Genomic DNA, 26533 nt, shown 5'->3' with positions numbered 1-26533 from the left:
GTTGTACATAGGGTCGCTATGAGTCGCAAGCGACTCGACGGTATATAACAACAACAAAACAACAACAGAAATAGAACCAGGGGTCTTCACTCAAGCTTGCTGGAAGACTCGGGGTTAGATAACTTACTTGACAGGACCAAGAAAGCTTTGTAACACTGGCCAGGTCTCAAGTATAAAGCCTGAAGAGCCTCCAGGTATCCTTCCAAAGCTGTTCTGACTGAGAAACTATACTCTGTTAATTTCCCAAATAAATCCATAATTGTAAAAAAAAAATAGTAATTTTTTAAAATTAGTCATTCAGTGAGAAGATAAAATACAAATTAGAATATGAGCAAGACTCGTCATCAATTTGCGTTATGCAGATGACACAACCTTGCTTGTCCTGAGGCATTTGCTGCAGAAAGTCAAGGACCACAGCCTTCAGTATGGATTGAAGCTCAACATAAAAAAAAAAAAAACCCAAAGATTCTCACCATGAGGCAAATTGGCACTATCATGATAGAGATTGTTAACAGCTTCTGCTTATTTGGCTCCACAATTCACAATCATGGTACCAGCAGCCAGGAAATCAAAAGATGAATTGCATTAGGAAAATCTGCTATCAGAGACCTCTCTAGAGTACTAAAGAGCAATGGTGTCAGTCTAGTGACTGTGGTGCACGTAGTCCTTGCCATCATCTTTGCAGCTATTTGCTGTGCATCAGAAAGCTGGGCAGTGGGGAGAGAAGTGCAGCAATGAATGAATGGAAATCCAAAATCTCTGTAAATGTTCATTAAAATAACTTAAAAAAAAGCTGGGCAGTGACTAAGAATTATAGAAGAATTGATGCCTTTGAGTTGTGGTGCTGGAGAAGAGTATTGAATATACCATGGACTTCTAGGAGAACAAACAGGTTCATCCTAGAGAGGTTGAAATCAGCTTGCTCTTCAAGGATTTTGAAGCTTTGTCTGACATACTTTGAACATGTTGCAAGGAGGGACCAGTCCTTGGAGAGGAACATCATTCTTGGAAGGGTGGAGGGACAGCATAGGAGAGGAAGACACTGGACAAGATGGTTTGGCTTGGTGACTGGAGTAATGAGGTTAGGTGTGTCAGAGATAATGAGGTTGGCTCAGGATAGAGCAGAATTCAGAGCTGTTGTACAAAGTGTTGCTATGACTTGAAAGCGACTTGATGGCACATAACAACACAACAACAAGATAATAAGAGTTTTTTTTTGTTGTTTGTGTACTGTAGAGTTACCCATTGGCATAGGGTGACCCACTGGTGGGTTTTCAGAGGCAGTTAATTGCATAGGAGGAGATCCCATGGAGCCCTGGTGACCTTGAACCATATGCCTTTGGGATTACAGTGCAGCATCTTGCCAGAAGATTGTAGTTGTTTTGTGCTATTGAGTCACCTGTGACTTTGAACAGCAGATCTTAACCGTTTCCTATCTTTATTTTTTTTATAATTTCCTATCTTGTACCATCCTCATCATCTCTGATGTACTTAAGCTCATTGTTGCAGTTATCATGCCAGTTTATCTTATTGAAGGTCTTCCTCTCCTATGCTGACCTTTGGAGGAACTTTTCTGAACATGACCTCCAAAGGCACCCTGGTCACAATTTATTCCAAGACAGACTTGTTGTTCTTTTGGCTTTGTATGAGGCACATCTACTCTTTTCCAACACTGCAGCTCAAAGGCATCAGTTCTCCTTTTGCCATCCATAGTCATTATCTAACTTCCAGATGCATAGCAAGTAATTGAGAAGACCATAGCTTGAATATGGCACACATTCGTCTTCAAGCTGATGACCTTGTTCCTCAGCACTTACGAGAGATCCCTGACAATAGATTTTCCCAAAGCAATATGCCTTTTGATTTCTTCACTGCTGGTACCAAAGGTATTGATTGTGAATCCAAGATGAAGTCATTAACAATTTCAATCTTTTTTTCATTTGTTACGATGTTGGAGCACAGGTGGCATAGTGATAAGGAGTTATGCTGCTAACCAGAAGGCATGTGATTTAAATCCACCGGTTGCTCCATGGGAAGACACTGCTGTGTGATTGACTGCCTCTGAAAACCCTCTGAAGGGTCATTTCCAACTTGATGATACTTAACAACAGCAGCTTAATCATAATGTTGCGTGTTGACTTTGGAGAGGATTTTTGTTTTCTTGATACTGAGATTTAATCCATATTGAAGGCTCTAGTCTTTGATCTTCTGCAGCAAGCATTTCAAGTCCTCATAATGTTCAGCTTCTTAGATAATTTGCTCATATGGAGATAGTATACAGCCCTGACACATACCTTTCTTGTGATAAAGTTGAAAAATCCCTCAGACTAAAGAGGAAGAAAAAAGAAAAGATAGTAGAGAACAAGAGACTTGGTTAAGGAAGCCCTTTAAGTATATCACAGTTTTCTATTACTAAAGAATATAATAAAAAGGCCCAACACAGTGCAAGAAAACAATTCATGAGTGCTATGGCAATTCATAAAGTTTCAGAATATTGAGGATAAAGAAAAAATTTTAAAAGCCTCTTGATCTGAATTAAGAGTGAAAACCTACAAAGTAGGGTTCCGAGTAGCACTGAACTTTCACATTAAAGCAAGAAGATGATGGATAATAACTTGTGAATTTTGGAAAGTAATTTTTAAACGAGAATTTAATGCCCAAACTCATTCAAGAGGGAGGATAAAAATAAATCGATTTTGAGGTATGTACGTTTTCAAAATGTTTACTTGCCTTATAAACTTATCAACAAAATTTCTGAAAGGTATATTTGCTTAGAATGAAGAACAAAACCAAGAACCAAAAAAGAAGATACAGAACCCAGCGAATAGGGCCTCCAGCACTGGCAAGAGTAAAGCGAATTCCCACAGTGATTGGAAAAGGAAAACCTTAGGAGGCTAGCTGTGTAGGACACCCAGACAGCAACGTGTCCCAGTTGGAATAGGAGGAAAGTGGGCACTTAGCAAGTATTTCTGTAGAAAAATAAAAATAATGAAGGTTTTGAGCATACTGAGAGAGAGACTTACAGTCGTATCAGATTTATAAGAAAAAGAATTATTGTTGTAATTAATGAAGTATAGAAGAGAGAATTACAGAGAAGTATAGAAAAGAATTTACTAAAGAAATCAAGGATCATAAAACACTTTGTGGCTCAATTATAAACATTATTAATTGAACCCAAATTTTGCAGCACAGTATGTAGAGAATATAAGGGAAAGGGAAGTATGCATGTCTGTGCTACATAATGGAAGTACACTGTTAAGAAAATAGCAGTTTAAACATTTTGTTTAGAAATAGGAAGAAAACCCAAAAGAGAAATCTAAAAAAAGAGAGCTAGAATTAGATGCCTGTGGGGAATAGGAAAATAGAGTGGAAGGAGTATGTAGTATTCGGTTTCTCTTAAGTCTTTAGTACCTCTTTATTGTTGTTGTTATGTGCAGTCAAGTCACCTGCAAATCATAGTGACCCTATGTCCAACAGCTATAAAGCCTGTCCTGTTCTGAGCCATTCCACTGTTTCTGATAAAACTACCCCCAATTCCCTAGTTGCTGTATCAGTCCCATCTCATCTGGAGTCTTCCCCCTGTGCTGTCTCTCCACCCTTCTGAGCGTGATGTCCTTCTGCAAGGATTGGTCCTTCTGTAAGGATTAGTCCTTCCTGGTCACATGTTCAAAGTATATGAGATGGAACTTCAAAATCCTAGCCTCCAAGAAGAAACTTTTTTTCATCCTCTCCAAGACAGACCTATTTGTTTTCTTGGTATGTTCAAGACTCTTCTCCAGCACCACAACTCAAAGGCATCAATTCTTCTTCTATCTTTAGTCATTGTCCAGCTCTCTGATGCGTAGCAGTTGGGAAGACCATGGACTGGATCAGGTGCACCTTAGTCTCTATACTGACATTATTGCTTCTCAATCCTCTGAAAAGGTCCCTGGCAGCAGATTTACCTAATGCAATTTGCGTTTTGATTTCCTGACTGCTGGTGCTAAGAGTGTTGATTGTGGAGCTGAGCAAGCTGTAACTGTTCACAAGCCCAGTCTCTTCTGCATCCATCATTGCTGCCATTTGGCCCAGTGTTGAGAATCTTTGTCTTCTTGATGTTGAGCTTCAATCCATATTGACGACTACATTCCTTGACCTGCAGAAAGCACATCAGGTCCTGCTCAGTTTCAGTAAGTAAAGTGTGTCATCTGCATAACGTAGGTTATTGATGAGTCTGCCTCCAATCGTGCTGCCACATTCCTCCTCATAAAGCCCACCTTCAGAATGATTTATTCTGCATATAGATTAAAAAGGTATGCAGTTGATTCCAGAAAAACTGAAGAAACACATACTATCAAAAGTACATAACAGGGGAAGGGGAGGAGAAACCCTGAAAAGACCAGTTGTGAGTCTGACATCATTGCAGTCTAACATAAATCTTTTGTTTTAAATGTTCCTCTTCTTCATGATACATTGTTGTTGTTGTTGTTGTTGTTGTTATGTGCCGTTGAGTCGCTTGCGACTCATGATATATTAGTAAGCTTATAAACCATTCTTTCTTAGGTAATTTTAACATTATAAGGAGTGTTGTAGTCTGTATAGCCCTGGAAATGCAGTCAGAATTTAATCTTAGTTCTGGCAACTTATTGTGTAATTTAAACTATCGGAAGGATCCTCTTTTTTAAAATGAGTAACGTTACAGGAGTCCATGCCAGATCACATACATGTTACATTGATAATAAAGTGCTTTATTTACCCACCTCTTTCTTTCTTCTGATCTTTTGTTTTCCACTCTATTATGGGATAACATGTCTTCATTATAATTATTATGAAAAATTTTTTATTCTCTATTAGCAAAATGGCTTGCCTCCTCAAACGCTATGAACAGGTCTTCAGGTCTTTCATTCATAGGGTCGCTATGAGTTGTTTACGACTCGACAGCACTTAACAATAACAAGACAACATAGAGCTACGTTGGCTAGTGGACAGAAAGTTATGGTACCAAGCCCAAGGTGGGTGATTTTAATCTGTGGCCCTCCTAAATTGTTTTTTGTCTAAAACATTCTTCTAAGTGCTATAGTACTGGTCTGTGCATTGTTCTACAGGGGTAACTCGTGGTTGCTGTGATGCTAAACACTGTGACACTGATATGCCAAATGTGATAATGGTTACCCATGGTGGACAGTGTTTGGTGGAGCTTCCCGATTAAAACAAGATTGAAAGCAGGAGTGGCATCCACTTCCAAAATGGCTTGCCTCCAGAAACTCTGTGAACAGTGTTCAGGTCTTTCATTGATAGGGTTTCTATGAGTTGTCTACAACTCGACAGCACTTAACAACAACAACAATTAGCATCTGAAGTGTGCAGAATTGTTCTTGGTCTTGCCGTTGTTAGATGTGACCCGTTGAAAAACAGGTCTGAACTTTGCTGTGTTTTACACCATCTTCAGGACCTCTGCCATGCTCAGGCCCATGTTTGTAGTCACTGGGCACACCACTCTACCTTGTTGAAGGTACTTTTCTCTTTTACTGAACCTCTGGATTTCCCAGCAAGTCTTTATTTATTTTTTTTTTTTTTTAGGAACTGGTCCCTGCTGACAGTATGCCCAAAGTATGTGAGACACAGTCCCTTGATAAAGACTAGTAACTTTCAAAGTTAGTTATAAAAGAATTTTAAGTAAAAATACATAAAAAGAATTTGTTCTAACAGTTTTCTTTAAGACATATTTTAAGCCTTTTATTACAACATACACACGTATTGACACTCTTAGGGATTATGTCCTATGTCCTGATAGTTTTTCGTTTTTCCATGATGAAAACAAAATTTATTTACATACCAGTTTATGTGTTATGCCTAAAAGATATGTATATGTGTGTGTGTGTGTGTGTGTGTGTGTGTGTATAGACATATATATGTCTATATATATATACACACACACACACATAAGGTGTAATTAAACTTTGAAACCCAAAATATATAGCTATTGAAAAACCAAACCTGTTGCTTTCAGGTAGATTGTGACTCAGTGACCATGTAGAAAGAAGAGAGGGAATTTATCTGATTTGGCTTCCAAGGCTGTAAATCTATATGGACACAACCACTTTTTCCTGGAGAATGAGTGGTGAGTTCGAACTACAGATCTTTTAGTTAGCAGCCAAGTGCTTAAACACTGCACCAAAGCTCCTTGGAAGTATACTTAATAGCCTTTAACTACACGGAATATACTGAATATAACTCAATGCAGGATTTTTACCAAAGTTTAAATGCAGTTCATCAGTTCAGTTCTGAAGATGTTTTGTAGCCACTGTCATTCAAACACATTTTCTCATTTAATATTTGTTAGTTGTTACAAAAACAATAAGCTTTTCTAGAATTATAAAACTCTATCTCAATCAGCCTATTCATTTTATGATGTCTTTATATTTTAGGCACACTTCAGCCTTGTTAACTTTAGAAGCAGCTAAACTTTTAATAAATAGAATTTAAGTGTTTTGTTCATATAAGCATCAAGCATAATATTAGTTAAATATCATGACATAGCCTTAATATTTCCTTTTTAGAAATCATTATTTAATTCATTTGTTTATATAAAATACAGCATGAAGAATGTAAGCTTAAGATTCTTCTGTGTGTGTAGTTTATTGTTAGTGGATGATTTTGGAAAGTGTTTATTCTTAGCATATAATGCTTTACAGACTGAAGAAGTGGTGTTTTGTCAAACAGTACAATAGGTATTAACTCTATTAAATTGTACCTATAAGGTTTTTGATAGGGAGTTTTTCTTAATAAGATAAAAATATAATTGAAATTCATTATTTTGAAATTCTCATTCTCTTACAAGGAACATTTGTTTGGGAATATGATATTGTATAATTTTTCATCTCCTAAGTTAATGGACTCATAAATTACTTCCACCTATCACTACCACGTCGGTTTTTACTCAACAATGACATCCTTTTTTGTATGTTCATTTTTGTCAAGTAGCAGTTCTTGAGCCTGTCTCTGGTAGGTTGCTGTGAAGCAGAATCAACAATAGCAAAGCAGGAAAAGGTTGACAGTGCAGTTAGCATTTATGCCTTATCTATACATGACTTAGGACAGTTTTGCCAAGCATTGAATAGTTTTCCTGTGGGAAACTTGAGCCCTAAAAGGAAATGAACATAGCGAAAGGGCTGCATATCACATGGGACTAAGATTTATTTTTAGAATGGCACTATAAAGCCATATTAGGTTTGAAGTAATGTGATAACATTATTTTATTAAGAGAGTCACTTTTTTTTTTCTGGAGAGCCTTTTCTTTCTTATTGTATTGTGTGCTATAGATTCAGTATAATAAATAGCCCTCTGTTAATATAGCCTATTTTAAAGTATTTATTAGAATTTATAAAGTACTTATTTGAGAAGCATTACAGTAGCCAGTTTATTGAGTCTTGTTTCTGTAATAAATATTCTGTAAAAATTTGTTTGTACATGATTGGCTTTTTTTGTTGTGTATTTTAAGATAAGTTATTTTCTTTATCAGGAGGGAAAGGAGTATAAAGGAGAATTTGGTATTATTGTGGCTATTTAATTGCCTTCAAATGGAAGAGCTCCTAACTAAATAAGACAGTGTTAATAAAGGAACCAAAATGGATTCTGCATGCTACAAATTATTTTTAAATTAAAAAAAATCAATAAAAGAATTTAACACTATATATTGTGCTGCTGTATAGTATTATAGTAAGCATAGTTAATAAGATTAAAAAAAAGTGTCAGGTTTTTCTACTACCTGATTTGTCATTTTTATGTCATGAAACCTGTGAGAGCTAGAACTTATAGGTACCTTGATTTTTTTTCTGAATCTTTCACGTTTTCCACTCCTGGCAGGGTATTGCTTTGCCGTTTTTCTGTCACTCATTTTAATGGAAAATACTTTTCTGACACGTTTCTTCCTTACCTAATCTTTTTCTTTCTCAGGCTTTACTGTAATTTCATTGGGTTCAGATATGTTATGGTGTTGGTAATTTCAATAAATTTTTAAATGATAGAGAACCCAGAATTACTTCTCCCTCTTTGGGGCATTAAATCTCAAATTGCAGAAAACCTGCCAAATGTACAATTTTGTTCCTTGGCTGCTCTTCCAAAGTTAGAGGTATCATATCCATCATAAATATCAAATCTGGTGAGAAAATACCACCATGGATGTGCTTTATGATTCCAGCTTCCTTCAATTGTTTTTTTCCTCCCATAAAAGAACAAGCAAGTCTGTCTTGGAGAACGTGCACCTGGGGTGCCCTTTGAAGGCAGTGATGGTAAATACTTGTTTCACATACTTTGGGCCTGTTGTCAGGAGGGGCCAGTCCTTGGAAAAAGATATCATGCTGGGAAAGGTGGAGGGTCAGATAAAGAGAGGAAGAAGCTCAACAAGATGGATGGACATAGTGACTGGAACAATGGGCACAAGCATACCAGGGACTGACAGACTGGCAAAGGGTTAGGACAAGGTTCAGATCTGTTCATAGACCATGAGTCTCCATCAAACCAATGGCATCTAACACAACAGCATAGACTCTTTGTGGCAGGGTCTGTTACTTCTTTACAGATAGAGATTACTGAGGCTTAGATAATTTAAGCAACTTGACTAAGGCACCCTAAGTTGGTAAGAGGGAGGTCATACTCAGAACTCGAACTACTTTATCCTAAAATTTGTATTTTTGTGACAAGTGCGATCAAGTAGAACACCTCAATTCTGTTTTCTTTGTCAAAAGTTATCTTTAGTCCTAACATGGTAATGGCCAGATTATAAAATGCTTTCGGTTACTTTAGTGTTCATGGAAATCTCATTTCAGTCTGCTCTCTGATGTGCTAGAACTTTGGAATAGAAATGTTAAAATATTAAAGTAATATTAATATGTTAAGTGATGAATCTGTAGTATTTCCTTTAAAGGAGAAATTTAATTTAAATATAAATTTCTTCTCTTCTTTTTGGTTCATCTTTTGAAGTCTGTTGTTAAAGTGTTAACTTTGGATTTTTCATCAAGAGCAAATCTCTGGAATAAATACACAAAGAAATACCTACCCACTGCTTTCTAGTTGACTCCAGTTTATTCTGACTGTCCATCGAGTTTCCAAGGTTATAAATCTTTACAGGGGAGACCAGCCATCTTTCTCTCATAGAGCATATAATGGATTCGAATGACTGTCTTTTTCAGGTAACAATGCAGTGCGTAATGCACTTTGCCACCAGGAATCCTTTTATCTTACCTGTAACTCACAAATCTAGTTTCCACTAACATCCGGACAGTTACATTGGTATAGAAGAAGTATAAAGAACGGTACTAAGATATGGTGTGGTATGTAGGGAGTTATGCTGTTAACCCGGAAGCCAAGCTTCTCTGGTGCTTCCAGTTCACCTGCAAGTCTATGAGAGAAAGCCCAGCAGTCTCTTCCTGCGTAATCTACAGCCTTACAGAAAATCAGCTATGAGTTGGGATTGACTCAGCAACAATGACTCAGTTGAAAGGAAAATGCTAACTTGAAGGTCTGTGTTGCTAGTCACATGGACAAAGGAAAATATGTTTGCCTGTATATGTTACTTGCCTGAAAGCTAAATGTAAGATAGAAGTTGTTTTGTTTTTTCCATATTAAAGGAGGCCATGACTCCTATTTATTTCAAGAGTTCTTATAGATTGGACTATGAAGTTCACTTCAGGTGCTTTAGTTTGTTTTATGTAAGCACACTGTACCTCATTTTATAAAGATATTAAAGTTATTGTTGTTGTTATGTACCATTGAGTCACCCACAACTCATAGCAACCCTATGTACAGTAGCTGTGAAGCTTACCCTGTCCTGAACCAGTTTCACTGACACCGACAGTCTGAACCCCATTGTCCCAGTTACTGTGTCAGTCTGTCTCATACAGGGTCTTCCTCTCCAGCGCCATCCCTCTACTCCATCAAGCATGATGTCCTTATCCAAGGACTGTTCCCTCTTGGCCATGTGCCCAAAGTACATGAAACAGAGCCTCAAAATCCTAGCCTTCAAGGAGCAGCTTGGTTTCACCCTCTTCAAGACAGACCTATTTGTTCTCTTGGTGGTCCATGGTATCTTCAGTACGCTTCCTTATTAAAATATATATAATTTAACAAAACAGGAAAAGTTAAGGAAGAGATTAAAAAAAATACAGGTAATAAAAGGGGAAAAAGACAAAATGGAAAAAAAATATAGGTAGAACAGGATGCAGGCCGTGATCCTGGAATGTTGGGCTCAGAATGTTTGATTCTGAGTTTCTTGGAGGCCAGTGTAAAAATAGGCATTTGTGATTGTCCATGGGGGGAAAAAACCCCCACAATTCTTTAGGACAATATAGATCACCCCAGTTCTCCACCCTCACATACCCCCAGGAACACAGTAATAGATGCTTTCTTTGTCATTAAATAGGAGGATCTATAACAGGTTTAGTTTTTGTTTTTCATTTAAACAGGGTATAAAGGCCAAGAGATTGTGATAAAATATAGATATACCTAGTGGTTAGCCTATTTTTTAAATGGTTTTTCTTTGTTGATGCCCCCCCCAATATGCTTTCATTTTTAAGAAGATCATATATTTTTGTTTGTGACTTATAACACATTCATTTACTTTATATTTTCCAAAGTGCTGGACATCTTTATTCAAGGAAGCACTTATGTAAAAAGAAAAGGTCTATGTACAGTCTATATCATGTCTATTTAAATTATTAGTGACTGGAAGATAAAACTATTTTTAATACTTCAAGAATTTTGAATGCTGCTTAAGAGAAATTTTTCACTGTATAGGAAGTTTTGGGGGCTTAGAATATGGATTAGGATTCTACACCAATTTTTGAATAGTAGTACCACCTCTCTAATTGTCTAGCAGTATGACTTTAAGAAAGTGATTTAAAACTTTCACTCACATTTAATAGTACTCATCTCAAAGAGATAGTCTTTAGTAAGGGTTACACCTCAATATCAATAACAAAATCTTCTCCTGAACCAATAGGCAGTATCTTAGTTGGAGAAAAGATTGAAATTATCAATGGTTTAATTTTACTTAAATCTATAGTAACAGCCATGGCAGCGACAGCCTGACTCAAGCCATGGTGTTTTCTGTCACTTCAAATGCATTTGTAGGTTGGACAATAAATAAGACCAAAGAAGAGTTGATGCATTTTTAAAGAGTATTGGCTATACCATGGTTGCCAAAAGAACTACAGCAAAGTCCACGTTGGAGGAATTTCCGCTAGGGGCAGCTCAGAGGCAGCTGTGGTGAAACATTGTATCACATAGTTTGGGCATGTTGTCAAGAGGCTGCAGATCTTGGTAAAAGATGGTGTGCTAGAATAGAAGGAGAGGAAGACCCTCTACAATGGGGAGCATTTGGAGTCAAATTTTTAGGCTTTGCAGAGGTTTATAGGATAATCTTGGTTTTGCCCAAACATTAAAACATCTGTCTTCTTGGACTCAAAATTCTTATTTTAATTCCTTAGCTTGTTTAATTTATGCAGTTCTCATAGTTCTAAACCATGAAATTAAATTATAAAATACAAGTACTTAACAGAGAATATTATGTCATGTTAGGAACGTTTTTAGATCTCAGTTATATTCTCTTTCAAGTGAAATGCCCCTTGAACTTTTTCACCTTTTGAATTTTTATCCTACTTAGGGTCTTTTAAAAACTGAGTTCTTAAAATTACATCTGACAAGTTGTATCTGAATTTTAAATAACAGAATAACAGGGGGAAAATTCTGTGAAGCAAGCTGAAATGATAAGACACAGTATAATCGTTGTTGTTGTTGTTAGGTGTTCTTGAGTCAAGTATGATTTATAATAGCCCTGTGAACCACAGACCTGAACCATCTCCTATCCCGTGTCATCTTCATCTTTGAAACACTTGAGCCCTTTTGCCACAGTCACTGTGTCAATCTTTGCTAGAGGTCATCTTCTTTTATTTCTATTAAACGCCATTTTCTTATGTGACTACATGATTGGTGTTCAAAGCATTTGTAGAATTCTGAAATAATCTTAAGAACTAGTATTTTTAGGCAACAACCCACCCAGCTTTGGGAGTAAGAATCTTCCCTGTGCTGGTTATTTCTCATGGCAGCCATCCACTGCGTTTTCTTTGTTTGTACTTTTTTTCTTCCTGCCATTCTTAGCTTTCTATTTTTCAACTTAAGTTTACAAAGAGTATGTATTCAAAGGGTTTCCTCCAGTTCCCAGTACCTCGTTAGTTCTGAGAAGTTGTCCAGTGGGTCAGTTCTCACAGTGATGTATAAAAATAGTCAACTAGAAAGATTACATAATGTGGGACCACTAAATTGAGCCAATAAACTAGTTTCAAAACCAAGATGGAGAAAAGAATAGAGGATCACTTCCTTGGATTTTTTTTTTAGTACAAAATCCTTTAGAAGAACCTTAAAGGAAAGCTTCACTATTATTAGAAACTTACCATACAAATGTACCCTCTTTCTTTAAGGTACTACTGAACTTATACCCACAATTCATTGACCATTTTCGTTATACAAATTTAGTCCAAAATTTTATTGTTTTTAGATGCCTCTGAGTTGATAGCAACTCACAGTGACCATATGAGCAACAGATCTGAACCTTGTCCTATTCTGCACCGTCTTCAACTCTGCCATGCTCGGGCCCACTGTTAGTCACTGTGTCAGACCATCTTGTTGATTTTGCTCTTTCTCTAACTCTCTACCTTTCCCAGTATGGTGTTTCCAGGGCTAGCCTCTTCAGACCCCAGAGAATGTGACACAAAGATTTTCCGTCTTTGTCTCCTTATTGAATACTCAAAAGATTAAATTCATTACTAAGAATTAATTTGGGTGATATAATTTCTTAGCCTGGATTTTTGTTTTATCTAATTAGGAGGTAATGTCACATACAGCAGTATTTTAAAAAAAACAACACACCAAACAACAAGTTTTATATTTTAAAGCAGTTTTCTATTTAAAAGACTACTATGAAAAAAAGAAAATTCTTACTTTATGCAGATTTCATTAATTTTCTCTGTAATGGCTCCTTGCTCTTCCAAGATTTCATCTAGGACACTCTGTTATATTTAGCTATTGTGTCTGCTTAGGCCTCTTAACTGTGACAGCTTCTCAGAATTACCCTTGTTTTTTGATGATCAGATATTTTGAAGAATGCCCCTCTGTTGAGATTTTATTTTCTTCGGAGGATATGAATTTAGAGAAAAAAACAACTTAAGCAATAAATGGCTATTTTCTTTATATCAAGAGTGCATAATGGCAACGTGAATTAGCACTGTTGATGTGGATCATTTGGTCCTGTTTTTCTGATTCCTGCACTATGAAGTCCCCCCCTTTTCCTATTTTACTTTAAGAAGGAAGTCACTAAACGCAGCTCACACTGTGGGAATTGTGCCTTCCCTCTTTGCTGGCAGAAAGTCTAAACTTTTAGTATTTCTTCTGCATAAGAGATTTATCTCGTTCCATCCCATTTATTTGTTCATTTATTCTATGTAATCCAAATTTAGGAATATTTCTATTTTCATTATAACCCATTACTACTTTATTTATTTTGTTGCTCAGAATATTCTGGCTGTGGCCATTTGGGGCTCCTTCATTTAACTCCTGTGTCCCTTAGCTATAACTTCATCGTTGCTGGTTTGCTTACTTTAGGAAGGTGGGGGAAGATTACTCTGACAATTCAGGGTGTTCCAGGCTTATTGTGTATATTTTGCACTTTATTCCCACAATCAATTATTTCTTCATCGAGCCTCTTTTATTCAAGAAACTTCTATTGATTAACAGTTGTAGATACCAAGATCAGAGACGTAGATGTTCTTGTTGCTATTTGGAGTTGTTACCGCTATGCTTTCTGAGCTAGACAGCAAGGAAATGTATGTGTAGTAATATTTTTTTATCTGAGAACATGGATCCAGGAAATCATTAGGCTACAATGGACTTAAGTGCAATAGAGACTGTGCAGGCAGTGTTTTGTACATGATCACTAAGTGTTCGAGCCAACCTTTTAGCACCTCACAACAATGTACATGTAAGATATGTGCTTAGGGTTTCATGTATATGTTGTGGTTGTTAAGTGTCGTCTAGTTAACTCAGACTCACAAGGAACACAACAGACTGAAAATTTGCTCTATTCTGAGCCATGCTCAAGTCCGTTGTTACTGTGTCAGTGCATGTCGTTGCTGGTCTTCCTCCCTTTCATGGATCCTCTGCCTCTCTCAGCAGGATGTCCTCTTTTCCAAGGACTGCTACCTCATGACAGGCCCCAAAGTATGTGAAGTGAAGTCTCACCATTCTTGCCTAGAAAGCACACCTTAGTAGTTCTTTCTCCTAGACAGATTTGTTTGTTCTTTATAGCAAGCCATGATATACTCAGTACTGGCAACAAAATTCAAAGGCATCAATTTTTCTTCATTCTTCATTATTCACTGTCCAAGATTCACTTCCATATAAAACAGTTGAAAACACCCTGGCTTGTATCAGACCTACCCTACTGTTTTGACATTCTTGGTTTTAGTACCTGAAAGAAGTCCTTGATAGCAAATTTGCCCAGTACAATACATCTTTGGATTTTTTGAATGTTGCTACTATGGGTGTTGATTATGGATCCAAAGAAAGTGGGTGTGTGTGTGTGTGTGTGTGTAGAGATACTTTTTAAAAAAAAAAACAAAACACGAACACATACTATAACCCTGACTACAACTTTGTAAGGTAGATACTATCAAGAGACCATAAGAAACTAAGTTGTTTTGGTAGTAAGAGATTTAAATAGTTTCATACCCTGGTTTCTCTGACTCTGTGGTCCACCCCTGGATTTTTATGCATTTATGTAATAGCTTGTATATTTGTCTAAAGTAATACTGGAGACTTTTAAAATATAAAAGGCTTGAATTGTCTTGTATCTCTTTTTTATTTAAGTATCTTTTTATTTCTGCTATAAAAATCTCCTTTATATAATAAAATTTGCCAATCTTTACAATTGAGAGTTTTAACATATATTGTTAAGTACCATTGAGTCACCCCTCATTCATTCAGTAGCTCTAAACCCTGCCCTATCCTGAGCCAGTCGCACTGACTCCTATACATCTAATCCCATTGCCCCAGTTACTGTGTCAATCCATATAATGTTGTTGGATGCTGTTGAGTCTCCTGTGACTCAGACCCTATGTACAACAACTCTGAACCCTGCCCTATCCAGTCTCACTGACTCTTGACACACCTCCCCCCATTACCCCAGTAACTGTGTCAATCCATCTCATCTGGGGTCTTCCTTTCCTGCACTGTCACTCCAGTCTTTGATGCATATTCTCCTCCAAAGCCTGGTCCCTCCTTGCCACATGCCCAAAGTATATGAGCTAGAGCTTCAGAATCCTTGCCTCCAAGGAGAAACTTTGTTTCATCCTCTCCACGACAGACCTTTTTGTTCTTTTGGCAGTTCCTGATATGTTCAATACTCTCTTCCAGTACTACAACTCAAACATTAATTCTTCTCTGATGCATATCGATTAATTGTGAAGACCCTGGCATTCATTAGGTACACCTTAGTCTCTAGACTGACATCATTGCTCTTTAGCACTTTGGAGATGTCTTTGACAGCAGACTTCCCCAGTGTAATTCATCTTTTGATTTCCTGACTGTTGGTATCAAGAGTGCTGATTTCACACAAGCTGAAATTGTTAAGAACTTCAATCTTTTTTCCATCTGTTATGGTGCTGCCAATTGGCCCAGTGGTGAGAATCATTGTCTTCTTGATGTTGAGCTTTAATCCATATTGAAGACAACAGTCCTTGACCTTATGTAGCAGACACTTCAAGTCCCCTCAGTTTTGGCAAGCAAGATTGTATTATCTGCATAATGCAGGTTGTAGATGAGTGTTCCTCCAGTCCTGATGTCACATTCCTCCTGCCTCCCAAATGATCTGCATGTTCAGCATATAGATTGAAATAGCGACAGGACACATTCTTGATGCACTCCTTTCCTGATTTGAACCATCAAGTGTTTTCTTGCTCTGTTTTGACAACTGCTTCTTAGGTTTTCTATAGGTTTCACATCAGCACAATCAAGTGTTCTGGGATTCCCATTCTTCTCAAGGTTAGCCACAATTTATGGTGATCCACACAATCTTATCTTTGCATAGTTCATGAAACAAAAATAGACATTGCTCAGGTACTCTTTGCTTTCAGCCAAGATCCTTCTGACATTGGAAATAATGTCTCTGGTGCCATGGCCTCTTAGTGGAGAAAAAAGGAGAAAAGAATAACACTTTGGTTTTTCATCTTGAAATAGGAGGGAGTGTCAGGCTATTGGCTGATACACTGGATATTATGTAGTTCAGGGAGAAATGGACCTGTTAACTCTGAAGATGGTGAATTGTTCAAATAGAAAGTTGTGTTTTCTGTTTTCAATTCTTGAGAGTATGAGCAAATACAGTTCTGGGTGGGAAAAGTATTAGAAGTAGCTGAATGTTGATGTTTTATGAAAGATTGCTGACATTATTGGCATTTGTTCCGATAGAAGATGAAACCATTTTCTCTGCTTGGTAAAAGCAAGAAATACTTTCTTTCAGCCTGTTTGAATAAGCTCCTTGGCATTTGATGATAAAATATTTGTAGTAATTACTGTTTGCATTCTTATGCTATTTGCCCTTCGGACAAACCCCAATTAAGGGAATTCTGTTTTCTCTTTGAGAACCTAGCAAAAGAATTCCATGCCGAAGGATCAGTTAAACAGCAGCTTTTGTATTTCCCCCCCAACATCATTCTTTCTTCCTTAAAGGATAGAATTTTTTTATGAGCGATCCATTTTTAATAACAAATAAACCTCTTAATGAGAGAAAGGTCACCAGCTGCACATCTCTACAAGCGGTAAGAGTATAACATAAAGTGTATAGAGTAAAACGGCTTGCTTTTCTTTAGTATTTCTTTTCCCTTACATATGATTCTGCTTTGACTTAATTGAGTGGTTTCTAAAGAGGAAGTTCCTGTGGGAGTAACTGAATATGTGAAACTGGCAAGATTTGTGGAGAAGTGTGTCAGAACATTGGCAACTTCAACAATTTCACATGTATTGTTCAGTGACATTCAGTATAGTCATCCTTTATACAACTGCCCTTTTACCACTATTAATAGAAGCTCATTGGCCCCTGGATACCCATGATAATCACAAACTCTGATCTCCCTACATTTGTTTATTTCATGTAAGTGAAGTCATATAATGTTTGTCCTTTTGAGACTGGTTTATTTAACTTAATGTCTTTTTAAGGTTTATCCATTTTGTAGCATGACTCTGTATTAAAGCATGTAGCTTAAAAGACAGTACGCTTGTATATACTCAAATATGTATGTAATTGAAAACTGGACTGGACCCTTTCTCCTTTTGTTTCCACAGGAGTCTCCGCAGGACAGTGCTATCACCCGAGACATTAACCGGACATTCCCAGCCCATGATTATTTCAAAGATACAGGAGGAGATGGACAAGATTCTTTATATAAAATATGCAAGGTATTTTATGTCAGGCAAAAGCTCCTCCATTTTGAAAGGTGGTTCTGGCCTTTGGAGTTTTATTTACAAAAATCATCCAAGTTTAGCTTTTATTTGATATTCCAGAATGCAAAAAAGAAACAAAAAGATTCTGTAGAATCAAAGGTAACAACACAATTGTAGAGTCAATAAAGAATGTGAAATAATAACAAAATAAAATAGGCTTTCTTTTTCTCTCATGATCTGAGAATTGCAAGCGACCATTTTTTGGTCTCAGTTAAGACTTAAAAATTATTTTTTGTTAAGAGCCTCCAAGTCCTATAGCAGTACAAATTACTATGCAGTATTCACATTGTAAGTGATGAACTAGCCACTCAGATTATTCTCTTCCTATCTCCTAACTTCGCCTACACCTTACCTAGTTTCTCACTCTCTGCCTTTCTCTTTCTCTAGTTGTTCAGACCATAGCCTTTAACTTTGCACACTGCCTAGAGATGCTTTCCACTCTAGACCTTCAGCTGTCACAGCTGGACAGAGGTTCCCAAATCTACATTCATCTCTATTAGCTTGAGTCCTAAATTTCCATGCCAGAGTTTGTCAAGTACATTTTTTTTAAATGTCTAAAATTAGAATTCATTTAAAAATATTATTATAATGAAAATGTTCACACTTAAAAAAACGTTGAGTGTTACAGTGAATCTTTACATATTCACCTCCAAATACAACATGTATGAATATATTCCTTCATCTGCTTCATCTATTCCCTACCTCTCTTGTTCTCTGAAGGTACATTAAAGCAAATCTTTGACATAATGATCCTATATTAATTATTCAATGTGCTTTTCTAAAAGGTAAGGATATGTCGGAAGTAGCCACAACATCATTATCCATCTAACAAAATAAACAGTAATTCTTTGTCACCATCCATTAGCCACTTCATATTCAGATTTCTCTAAGTATATCTAATATAATTGAACAAAATCATTATATAGTGAGATTTCATATTTAGTTTTTATCTCTCTTTATTGCAAACAGGCCTTCTGTTGTTACTGCCTTTCTAAAGATATTATTACTTTCATTTTTCATTACCTTTCTTTGACTTTGTGGAGTTCAATCTGATTGATAACTCTTACATGCTACATCTTTTTCTGTCTGTTGGACTGGTGCAGGCTGGTGTCATGTTACTGGCACTTGCACAAAAGCTTCCTTGCTTTAGTCTCCCCCCCCCCCCCAGCTTGTTCTAGCTTGTCTGGTATTTATTCTGTGTTGACTTTTCCATTGAATTGTGTCAGTGCCTTCCACAAACAACCCTAAGTGTGCTCCATAATTCATAGAATGAATTAAAAATGCCTAAATTCAATTTCTTTTCCTAGATTCCTGAGTTTAGCATTCATGGCATTTTGTAATATATCCTGGCTAATTTCTTGCTGCAAAAACCTCAGATATTTTAAGCTTGGATACGTGCAACTTTTCTGTATACTCTTTTTCTGACTCTTGCACTGACCCATGAGGGTCTCGAGCGATAATCATTCCTTATGTATGTTAGTATTTGGCACAATTCTCTGTATTTAGTAGGTGCACAATTCCCTGTAGTAGGTGCTCATTAAATATTTGTGAATTAATGAAATCCTCTTTCTCCCCTTCTAGTTCATTGCATTTCCCATGGGCCTTATAGTCTAAACATTTCCCATCTTTGTCACTTATTTTCATGGCTCTGTACATTTTGTCGGACTCTTTTATCAGCTTGAAAAATATGCCCCCCTCCATTCTCTACCTATAGATATTCAGCACATAGAACTGGACAGTAATTCAGTCTTTTGTGCATATGGGCACCATGAATTGGAGCTGGCTCAATGACAACAGTAATAACATAATTGCTTAAGTTATGTGTGGAGCACTTTATGTGAGAAGACTGAGAATAATAATACTTGAGTTCTGTGGGATAAATCTGTGGTTATTGTAAGGAATGTAAGTAACATACCAGGAACCAAATCTAGACATTGGCATTTGTGAGATTTGAGCTTAATTCTGATTAATTCTAAAACCTTTGATCTTTCTTAAAGGTTAACTTTTGATTTATACCTTTAAAAATACTGTCAAAGTGTTTTCCAAAGAGCTGTGTTGGCATATATTACTACTATTTTTAAACAGTTTCAGCAATATTCATACCTAAAATTTGTCCATTTTTATTTATTTGATAGAATAAAGTGAGATCTTCTGTTAAAAATAAATCATTTTAAAGCTTTCTGTGTACATCATTCACCACTTGTCTTTCCAGTTGTCATGTTGTGACTTGTTTGTCTCTGTGGTGCTAGAAACGATGCCACCAGTATTTCAAACACCAAAAGAGGTTCATTGAGTTTCCAGATTAAGTCAGACCAGGAAGAAAGGTCTGATGATCTATATCTACTGGTTTTTTGTTTGTTTAATACTTTTTTAATTTAAGTTATTATTCATTTCAGTAAAAATTTACGGAGACTTTGGATTTCCATTTATTCATTATTGCACTTTTCTTCCCTCCCAACCCTCCCCCTTAGTACTGTTAAAAATTAAGACAGTGAAAACCTCTAAGAGCATTATCCAACTTACTGGTTTGGATATGTTATTGGAAAGATTGATTTCTAAAGGGGGATCTAACGTCTGGTGAAATAGAGGGCCAGTGAGAGTGAGGGGTACTCTTGGTGAGTTGGACTGGCAAAATTGCCACAAAAACAGATGCAAACATACTGGCAAATAAGACGATGATGTAAGACTGAACACGATCTCATTTATTAGTACACAGGGTCACCAAGAGTCAAAGCACACTTGATGGCAGGCAGCCAACAAGAATAACAGGGAGCACTGGGGGCATAGTCTATAGGGAACTGTGCTGCTAACCCGAAGTCCATGTCTCTCTAGTGGTTAGAATCCACCAGAGGCTCCTGAGGAAAAGATAGTCGGTCTCCTTCCCTGTAATTTACAGTCTTGGCAACCTAATGAGCAATAGCTATGAGTCAGTTTTGACTCCACAACAATGAATAGTATTAGTACAGCAGCAAGAGTATCAATGCACATCATGTATATGTGGTCCCATACCCGTCTCCTCAGATTGCTTTGATGAAATTGAAAGATAATATTACATTGACTTTCTTCTGCATTTTTGAAAGCATAGTTCTAAGAAGTACTTTATTTTAAACATATGTACATAAACACATTTATGGGAGCTCTAGTGGCTTAGTGCCAAGAAGCCATGCTGCAATCCCAAAGGTACATGGTTCAAATCCACGAGCTTCTCCGTGGGAGAAGAAGGGGCAGTCTCTTCCTGTGCAATTAACTGCCTCTGAAAACCCACGTGAGGGTCAGCAGTGGGTCGGTTCTGACACAAAGGTACACAACAACAGTGTTGTTGTTGGTAGGTGCTGTCGAGTCTAGCAGACTCAGTGACCCCATGAACAAAATATCTGTGACTCAGTGACCCTACGAACAAAAGATCTGTTCTCTCTTGAGCCATCCTCATACTTTCTGACACACAAGAGCCCATTGCAGCAATCACTGTAATCATTCCACCTGGTTAAGGGACTTCCTCTCCTTCACTGACCCTCCTCCCTTCTCAACATTGTGTCCCTCTCCAAGGAATAGTAGGTACCTCCTAGCAACATGTCCAAAGTACATGAGGCAAAGCTTTATCATTCTTGTCTCCAGAGAGCACTCCGTCTACACCCTCTCCAAGACATATCAGTTCGTCCTCTTGGCTGTCCATGAGATGTTCAGTGCACTTCTCCTATACCACAGCTCAAAGGCATCAATTTTTTTTTCTGTCATCCTCTTTCATTGTCCATCTCTCAAATGCATAACTAGTAATTGGAAAGACTATGGCCTGAATCAGACCATATCAGAACAAATACCAGAAGATAACAGACGATATCAGAAGTCGTTGGAGAAGCTCAATATCGGCAGTCAGAGTTATGCCAGGGGAAGACTGTGAGTCAGGTCATCAATTACTCATATGCAAGTTCAAATTGAGGCTGAAGAAAATGAAAGCAAGTCCATAGGAACCAAGATATGATCTTGAATCAATTCCATCTGAATTTTATGATCATCTAAAGAACAGGTTTGAGGCATTGAACACCAATGATAGAAGACCAGATTAGTTGTGGGGTGGTATCAGAGATATCCATGAAGAAAGCAAAAGATCATTACAAAACACAAAAACAATATACATATTTACTTTAAACACTATATTATGTATTTGTAAGAGTTTTCCCAAAAACTAACGATAAAAACCTAATGTGTATACATTAACATGAGTAAATATTAGCATCACAGTTTGCCAGCTACTCTGAATACTGTTGCCATTAAATGCCCAAGATGGCTACAACTCATATAGATCTTTTGTACAACAGAATGAAACCTGGCCAAATCTGTTTCTTACAATCTCTACTTTGCCTAAACTCATTATGCAGTCACTGGCAATTCATCTCATCAAGAGTCTTTCTCTCCTTCCCTGACCCTTTACTCTTTCAGGCATGATGTCTTTTTATCAAGAGACTGACTCTGACTGATAATTTGTGCAACGAATGTGAGACAAAGTTTCACCATCCTAATTATGACTGCACTTCTTCCACAACAAATTTCTTTATTTCTTTTGACAGTCCATGGTATATCAATCAAAGGCATCAATTCTTTAATCCTTATTCATTCTGCAACTTTCATTGTCAGTAACATAAGAAACAATTAGAAATACCATGACTTGGGTCAAGTGTACTTTAGTTTTAAACTGACATTTCTGACTATTAACTTTTTTAATTAAAAGGTCCTTGACAAAAGATTTTCCCAGTGCACCATATCTTTTGATTTTTTTTTTATTTTTTTTTTTTTTTGGACTGTTGTTTCCTTGCATGTGTATTGTGGAGCCAAGTAAAATGAAATCATTGACAACTATTTTCTCTATCTATCATGATGCTGCCTGTTGATTCAGATATGAGTATTTTTGTTTTCTTGGTGTTGAGTTTTAATCTATCCTGAAAGCTAGAGTCTTTTGAACTTTAGGAAGTGTTTCAGATTTACCTCTTTGAGCACACAGGACTATATCATCTGCGCGTCACAGTTTGCTTGAGTCTTCCTCAAAGCTTATGCCGTGCTCTTCATATACTTCAACTTCTCAGGTTCTTGAAGGTATGTACCAGGTAGTGAGAGAGATGGCTAAATCCAGTAGTTTTTAATTTTTTTTAAAGAGCTCCTTTCCATAGTGGTGGTACCATTTTATAAGAAAGTTCAAATCTCTCTGCATTCTCAGCAGCATTTGATGTGTACTTGTCCTGTTGAACTTTGCTGTTGTTGCTGAGATGAGATGATATCTCATTGTTGTTTTGAATTGCCTAGCTCTTGAGCTCTGCTGATCTATTAGTATGGAGTTACAGTGCCAGCCTAAAAGCACGTGGATGAAATCCACCAGTAGTTCCAAGGGAAAAAGATAAGTAGTCTTCTTCCATGTAATTTACAGCCTCTGAATAACAAGAACAGTGGCTAATGGTGAAAACTCTGATGGCATAATAATCCATAGAGCAGCTCCTCTGGCATCTGAATCCACTAGCACTCTATGAATGAAAGAGGAACAGTCTCCTGTGCAGTTTCCAGCCTTCAGAAACCCATGGATGGATCAGCTATGGGTCACTTCTTCCTTGACGGCCATCATTTGAGTTGAATAACTAATCTTGAGAATTTCTTCATATATTTATTGGCTATCTGAATGTCTTCTTTGATGGAAGATTTTCACATCCACTGTCCGTTTTATGGTAGGGTTGTTTTTCATTTTGTTGTTGAGGTGTTGGTATTCTATAAATTTTAGAGATTTATACTTTTCCAGATAATGCTCTTCCTGAATGTTTTTTCCCCAATGTGTAGGTTCTCTTTTTACTCTCCTGGAGATATCTTTTGGTATTTAATTTTTAGGTCTCAATAGTTTATCTTCTGTTGATTGTGTATTTTTACTCATATTTGATAGCCTGTTTATGCCATAGATTACAATTCTTAAGTTTGACCCTATAGTTCTGTGATAATCTTTGTAAATTTTAGATTTTACTTCTAAGCCCTTGATCTGTCTTGAATAAATTTTGTATATGGTGTGAAGTATGGATCTTGTTTCAGTTTTCCACTGATAGAGTACTAGTTTTACCAGTAGTTTTCTTAAGGAGACTATCTTTTGCACATCTATTGGGTTTTATGTCTTTCTCAGATCAGCTGTCCAAAGGTGCATGGATTTACTTCTAGGTTCTCAGTTATGTTCCATTGGTCTATGTATTGGTTCTTGTAGCAGTACCATGCTGTTTCCGTTACTGTAGCTGTATGGTAGGTTTTGAAATCAAGAAATGTGAGGGTTCCTACTTTGTTTTTATTCTTGAATAGTGCTTTGCTTATACAAGGCCTCTTTCCTTGTCATATAAAGCAGGTGATTGCTTTTTCTCTCTCTTTGAAAAAGGATTACTGGATCTGAATTGTTGATACTGTGTGCCGTCAAGTTGCCTGCGACCCATAGCAACCCTATGTACAGTAGCTCTGAACCCTGCTGTATCTTGAGCTAGTCTCATCTAAGTGTCTCAGACACACCTACCCTCATTACTCCAGTTACTTTGTTAATGCATCTTATCCAGGGGCTTCCTTTTCTGCACTCCTTCCTCCACCCTTCCATGCATGATGTCTTTCTCCGAAGACTAGTTACTCCTGGCCTTGTGCCCCATATGAGATGGAGCTTCAAAATCCTTACCTCAGGGAGCAGCCAGGTTTTACTATCTCCAGGATAAATCTGCCTGTTCTCTTGGCAGTCCATGGCATGTTCAGTACTCTTCTCCAGCACCACAACTTGAAGACATCTTCTGTCATCTTTGTTTAATGTCCATCTCTCTGATGCATAGCACGTCATTGTGAAGACCATGACCTGAATTAGGTATACTTTAGTCTTCAGCCATCGTTGCTCTTCAGCACTTTAGAGAGGTCCCTCATAGCAGACTTTTATAATGCAGTTCATCTCTTGATTCCCTGACTGCTGGTGACAAGAGTACAAGAGTGTTGTTGATGTGGAGCCAAGCAAGCTGAAATTGTTAACAACCTCAATCTCTTCTCCATCTGTCATGGTGTCGCCAGTTGGCCCAGTGGTGAGAATCTTTGTATTCTTGATGTTGAGCTTCAATCCATATGGAAGACGACAGTTCTTGACCTTCTGTAGCAACTCTTCAGTTCCTCTTCAGTTTCTACAAGCAAAGTGGTATCCTCTGCATAAGGTGAGTTGTTGATGAGTGTTCCTCCAATCGTGATGCCACATTCTGCTCATAATGTCCAGCCTCCTGAATGAGCTGTTCTTCATATAGATTAAAAAGGAATGGAGACAGGAAGCATCCCTGACATACTCCTCTCCTGATTGTGAACCATTCATTGTTTCCTTGCTCTGTTGTGAGGTGTACTTTGTAATCCAAGTATAGGTTTTGCATGAATACCATCAAGTATTCTGGGAGGATCTGAATTAGAATTGCATTATATCTGTAGATCGCTTTTAGTAATACTGAGATTTTCACAGTTTTATGTCTTCTAATCCATGAGCAGAAGCAGGATTAGCATCCATTTTCTAAAGAACATGCCTCTGGAAACTCTGAACTTTCATAAATGTCAGTAGTTATACAAAGGCTTCAGGCCTTTTGTTCATAGGTTGCTATGAGTTGTGTTCGACTCAACAGCAATCAACAACAAAAATCCATGAGCATGGTATATTCTCCTATTTATATTGGTCTCTATCTTTTGTAGTAGCATTTTATAGTTTTCTTTGTATATATTTTTGTATCTCTGTTTAGATTTATCCCAAGAAACGCATCATTCTGAAAGAAAATCATATTCATAAGAAACACAAAAATCAGTGAAAAAAATTATAGATTAGTATCTCATGAACATAAATGCAAAAATTCTAAACAAAATCCTAGCCAACCAAATTCAGTATCATATTTAAAAAAACCAAACATCATGATCAGATAGAATTCATTGATAGCTCAATATTAAAAAACAAAAAAACCCACAAACTCAACAATCCATGTAATCATCCACATCAGTAAAACAAAGGAAAATAATTACATGATAATATCCATTGATGGCTGCATTTGACAAAGTCCAACACCCTTTCCTGATCAGAACAGTCACCTAAGGAGCAGTAGAAGGGTTATTCCTTACCTTAATTAGAAACCTATCCACAAAACCAACAGCCAGTAGATCTCAGTGGAAAGAGATGGAAGGCATTCCCTTTGTAAACAGGAACCACACAAGGATACCCTTTATCATTTCTTCTGTCCAGTATTGTATTGCATGTTCTAGCAAAGAGATGGTCAAACAATGTCTATTTTCAGATGATGGGATCCTAAATACAGAAAATCAAAGACTCGACAGGAAATTAACTGGAATTTTGAACTTCTTTCTTCATCACCATTTACTATTTATCATATGCTACTAACAGAAATTTTTAGTGTTGACTAATTCTTTTTTGTACAGTGATTCCATGTACTCTCTTCACCTTCTTTTGATGCTGAAATTCTATATCACGATGCTATATCCAAATGGAGCAAGGGAATACTGGTTTAAAATCAGGAAAGGTCTGTGTCAGGGCTGTATTCTTGCTCCATACCTATTCAGTCTGGATGCTGAACAATTCGTTAGAGAAGCTGGACTCTAATGAAGAAGAATGTGATACCAGGATTGACTCATCAACAACCTGTGTTACGCATATGACACAATCTTGCTGCTTGCTGGAAAGCAAGGAGGACATGAGGCGCTTGCTGGAGAGGATCAAAGACTGCAGCCTTCATTGTGGATTATAACTCAACATCAAGAAAACAAAAATCTTCACCACTGAACTTAGAGGACACATCATGGCAGATGGAAGAAAGATTGAAATTGTCTACTATTTATTTTTACTGGGATCCACAGTCAACACCCTTGGTACTAGAAGTTAGGAGATCAGGAAATGTATAGCATTGGGAAAGTCTGTTCTTGGGGCCTCTCCGAAATTCCTAAAGAGGGGTGATGTCAGTTTACAACTAAGGTGTGCCTGCTTCAAGCC

The 26533-nt window shown here is 37.1% G+C and overlaps 1 protein-coding gene across 1 annotated transcript in view; it reads left to right on the top strand.

The window, feature by feature from the left end:
• The window catches only part of RABGAP1 (RAB GTPase activating protein 1), a 148593-nt gene that overhangs the window by 76995 nt on the left and 45065 nt on the right, over positions 1 to 26533 (top strand). The window contains exon 13 of the mRNA XM_006892587.1: positions 17368 to 17481. Coding sequence (XP_006892649.1) covers positions 17368 to 17481 — 114 coding nt within the window. The remainder of the gene's footprint in view (positions 1 to 17367; positions 17482 to 26533) is intronic.

This window comes from Elephantulus edwardii, unplaced genomic scaffold, assembly GCF_000299155.1.
Source record: "Elephantulus edwardii isolate Elephantulus edwardi_28Jun2011 unplaced genomic scaffold, EleEdw1.0 scaffold00116, whole genome shotgun sequence".
Taxonomy (NCBI): Eukaryota; Metazoa; Chordata; class Mammalia; order Macroscelidea; family Macroscelididae; genus Elephantulus; species Elephantulus edwardii.
The sequence above is the reverse complement of the archived record's forward strand: the minus strand, read 5'-3'. Positions and strand labels throughout refer to the sequence as shown.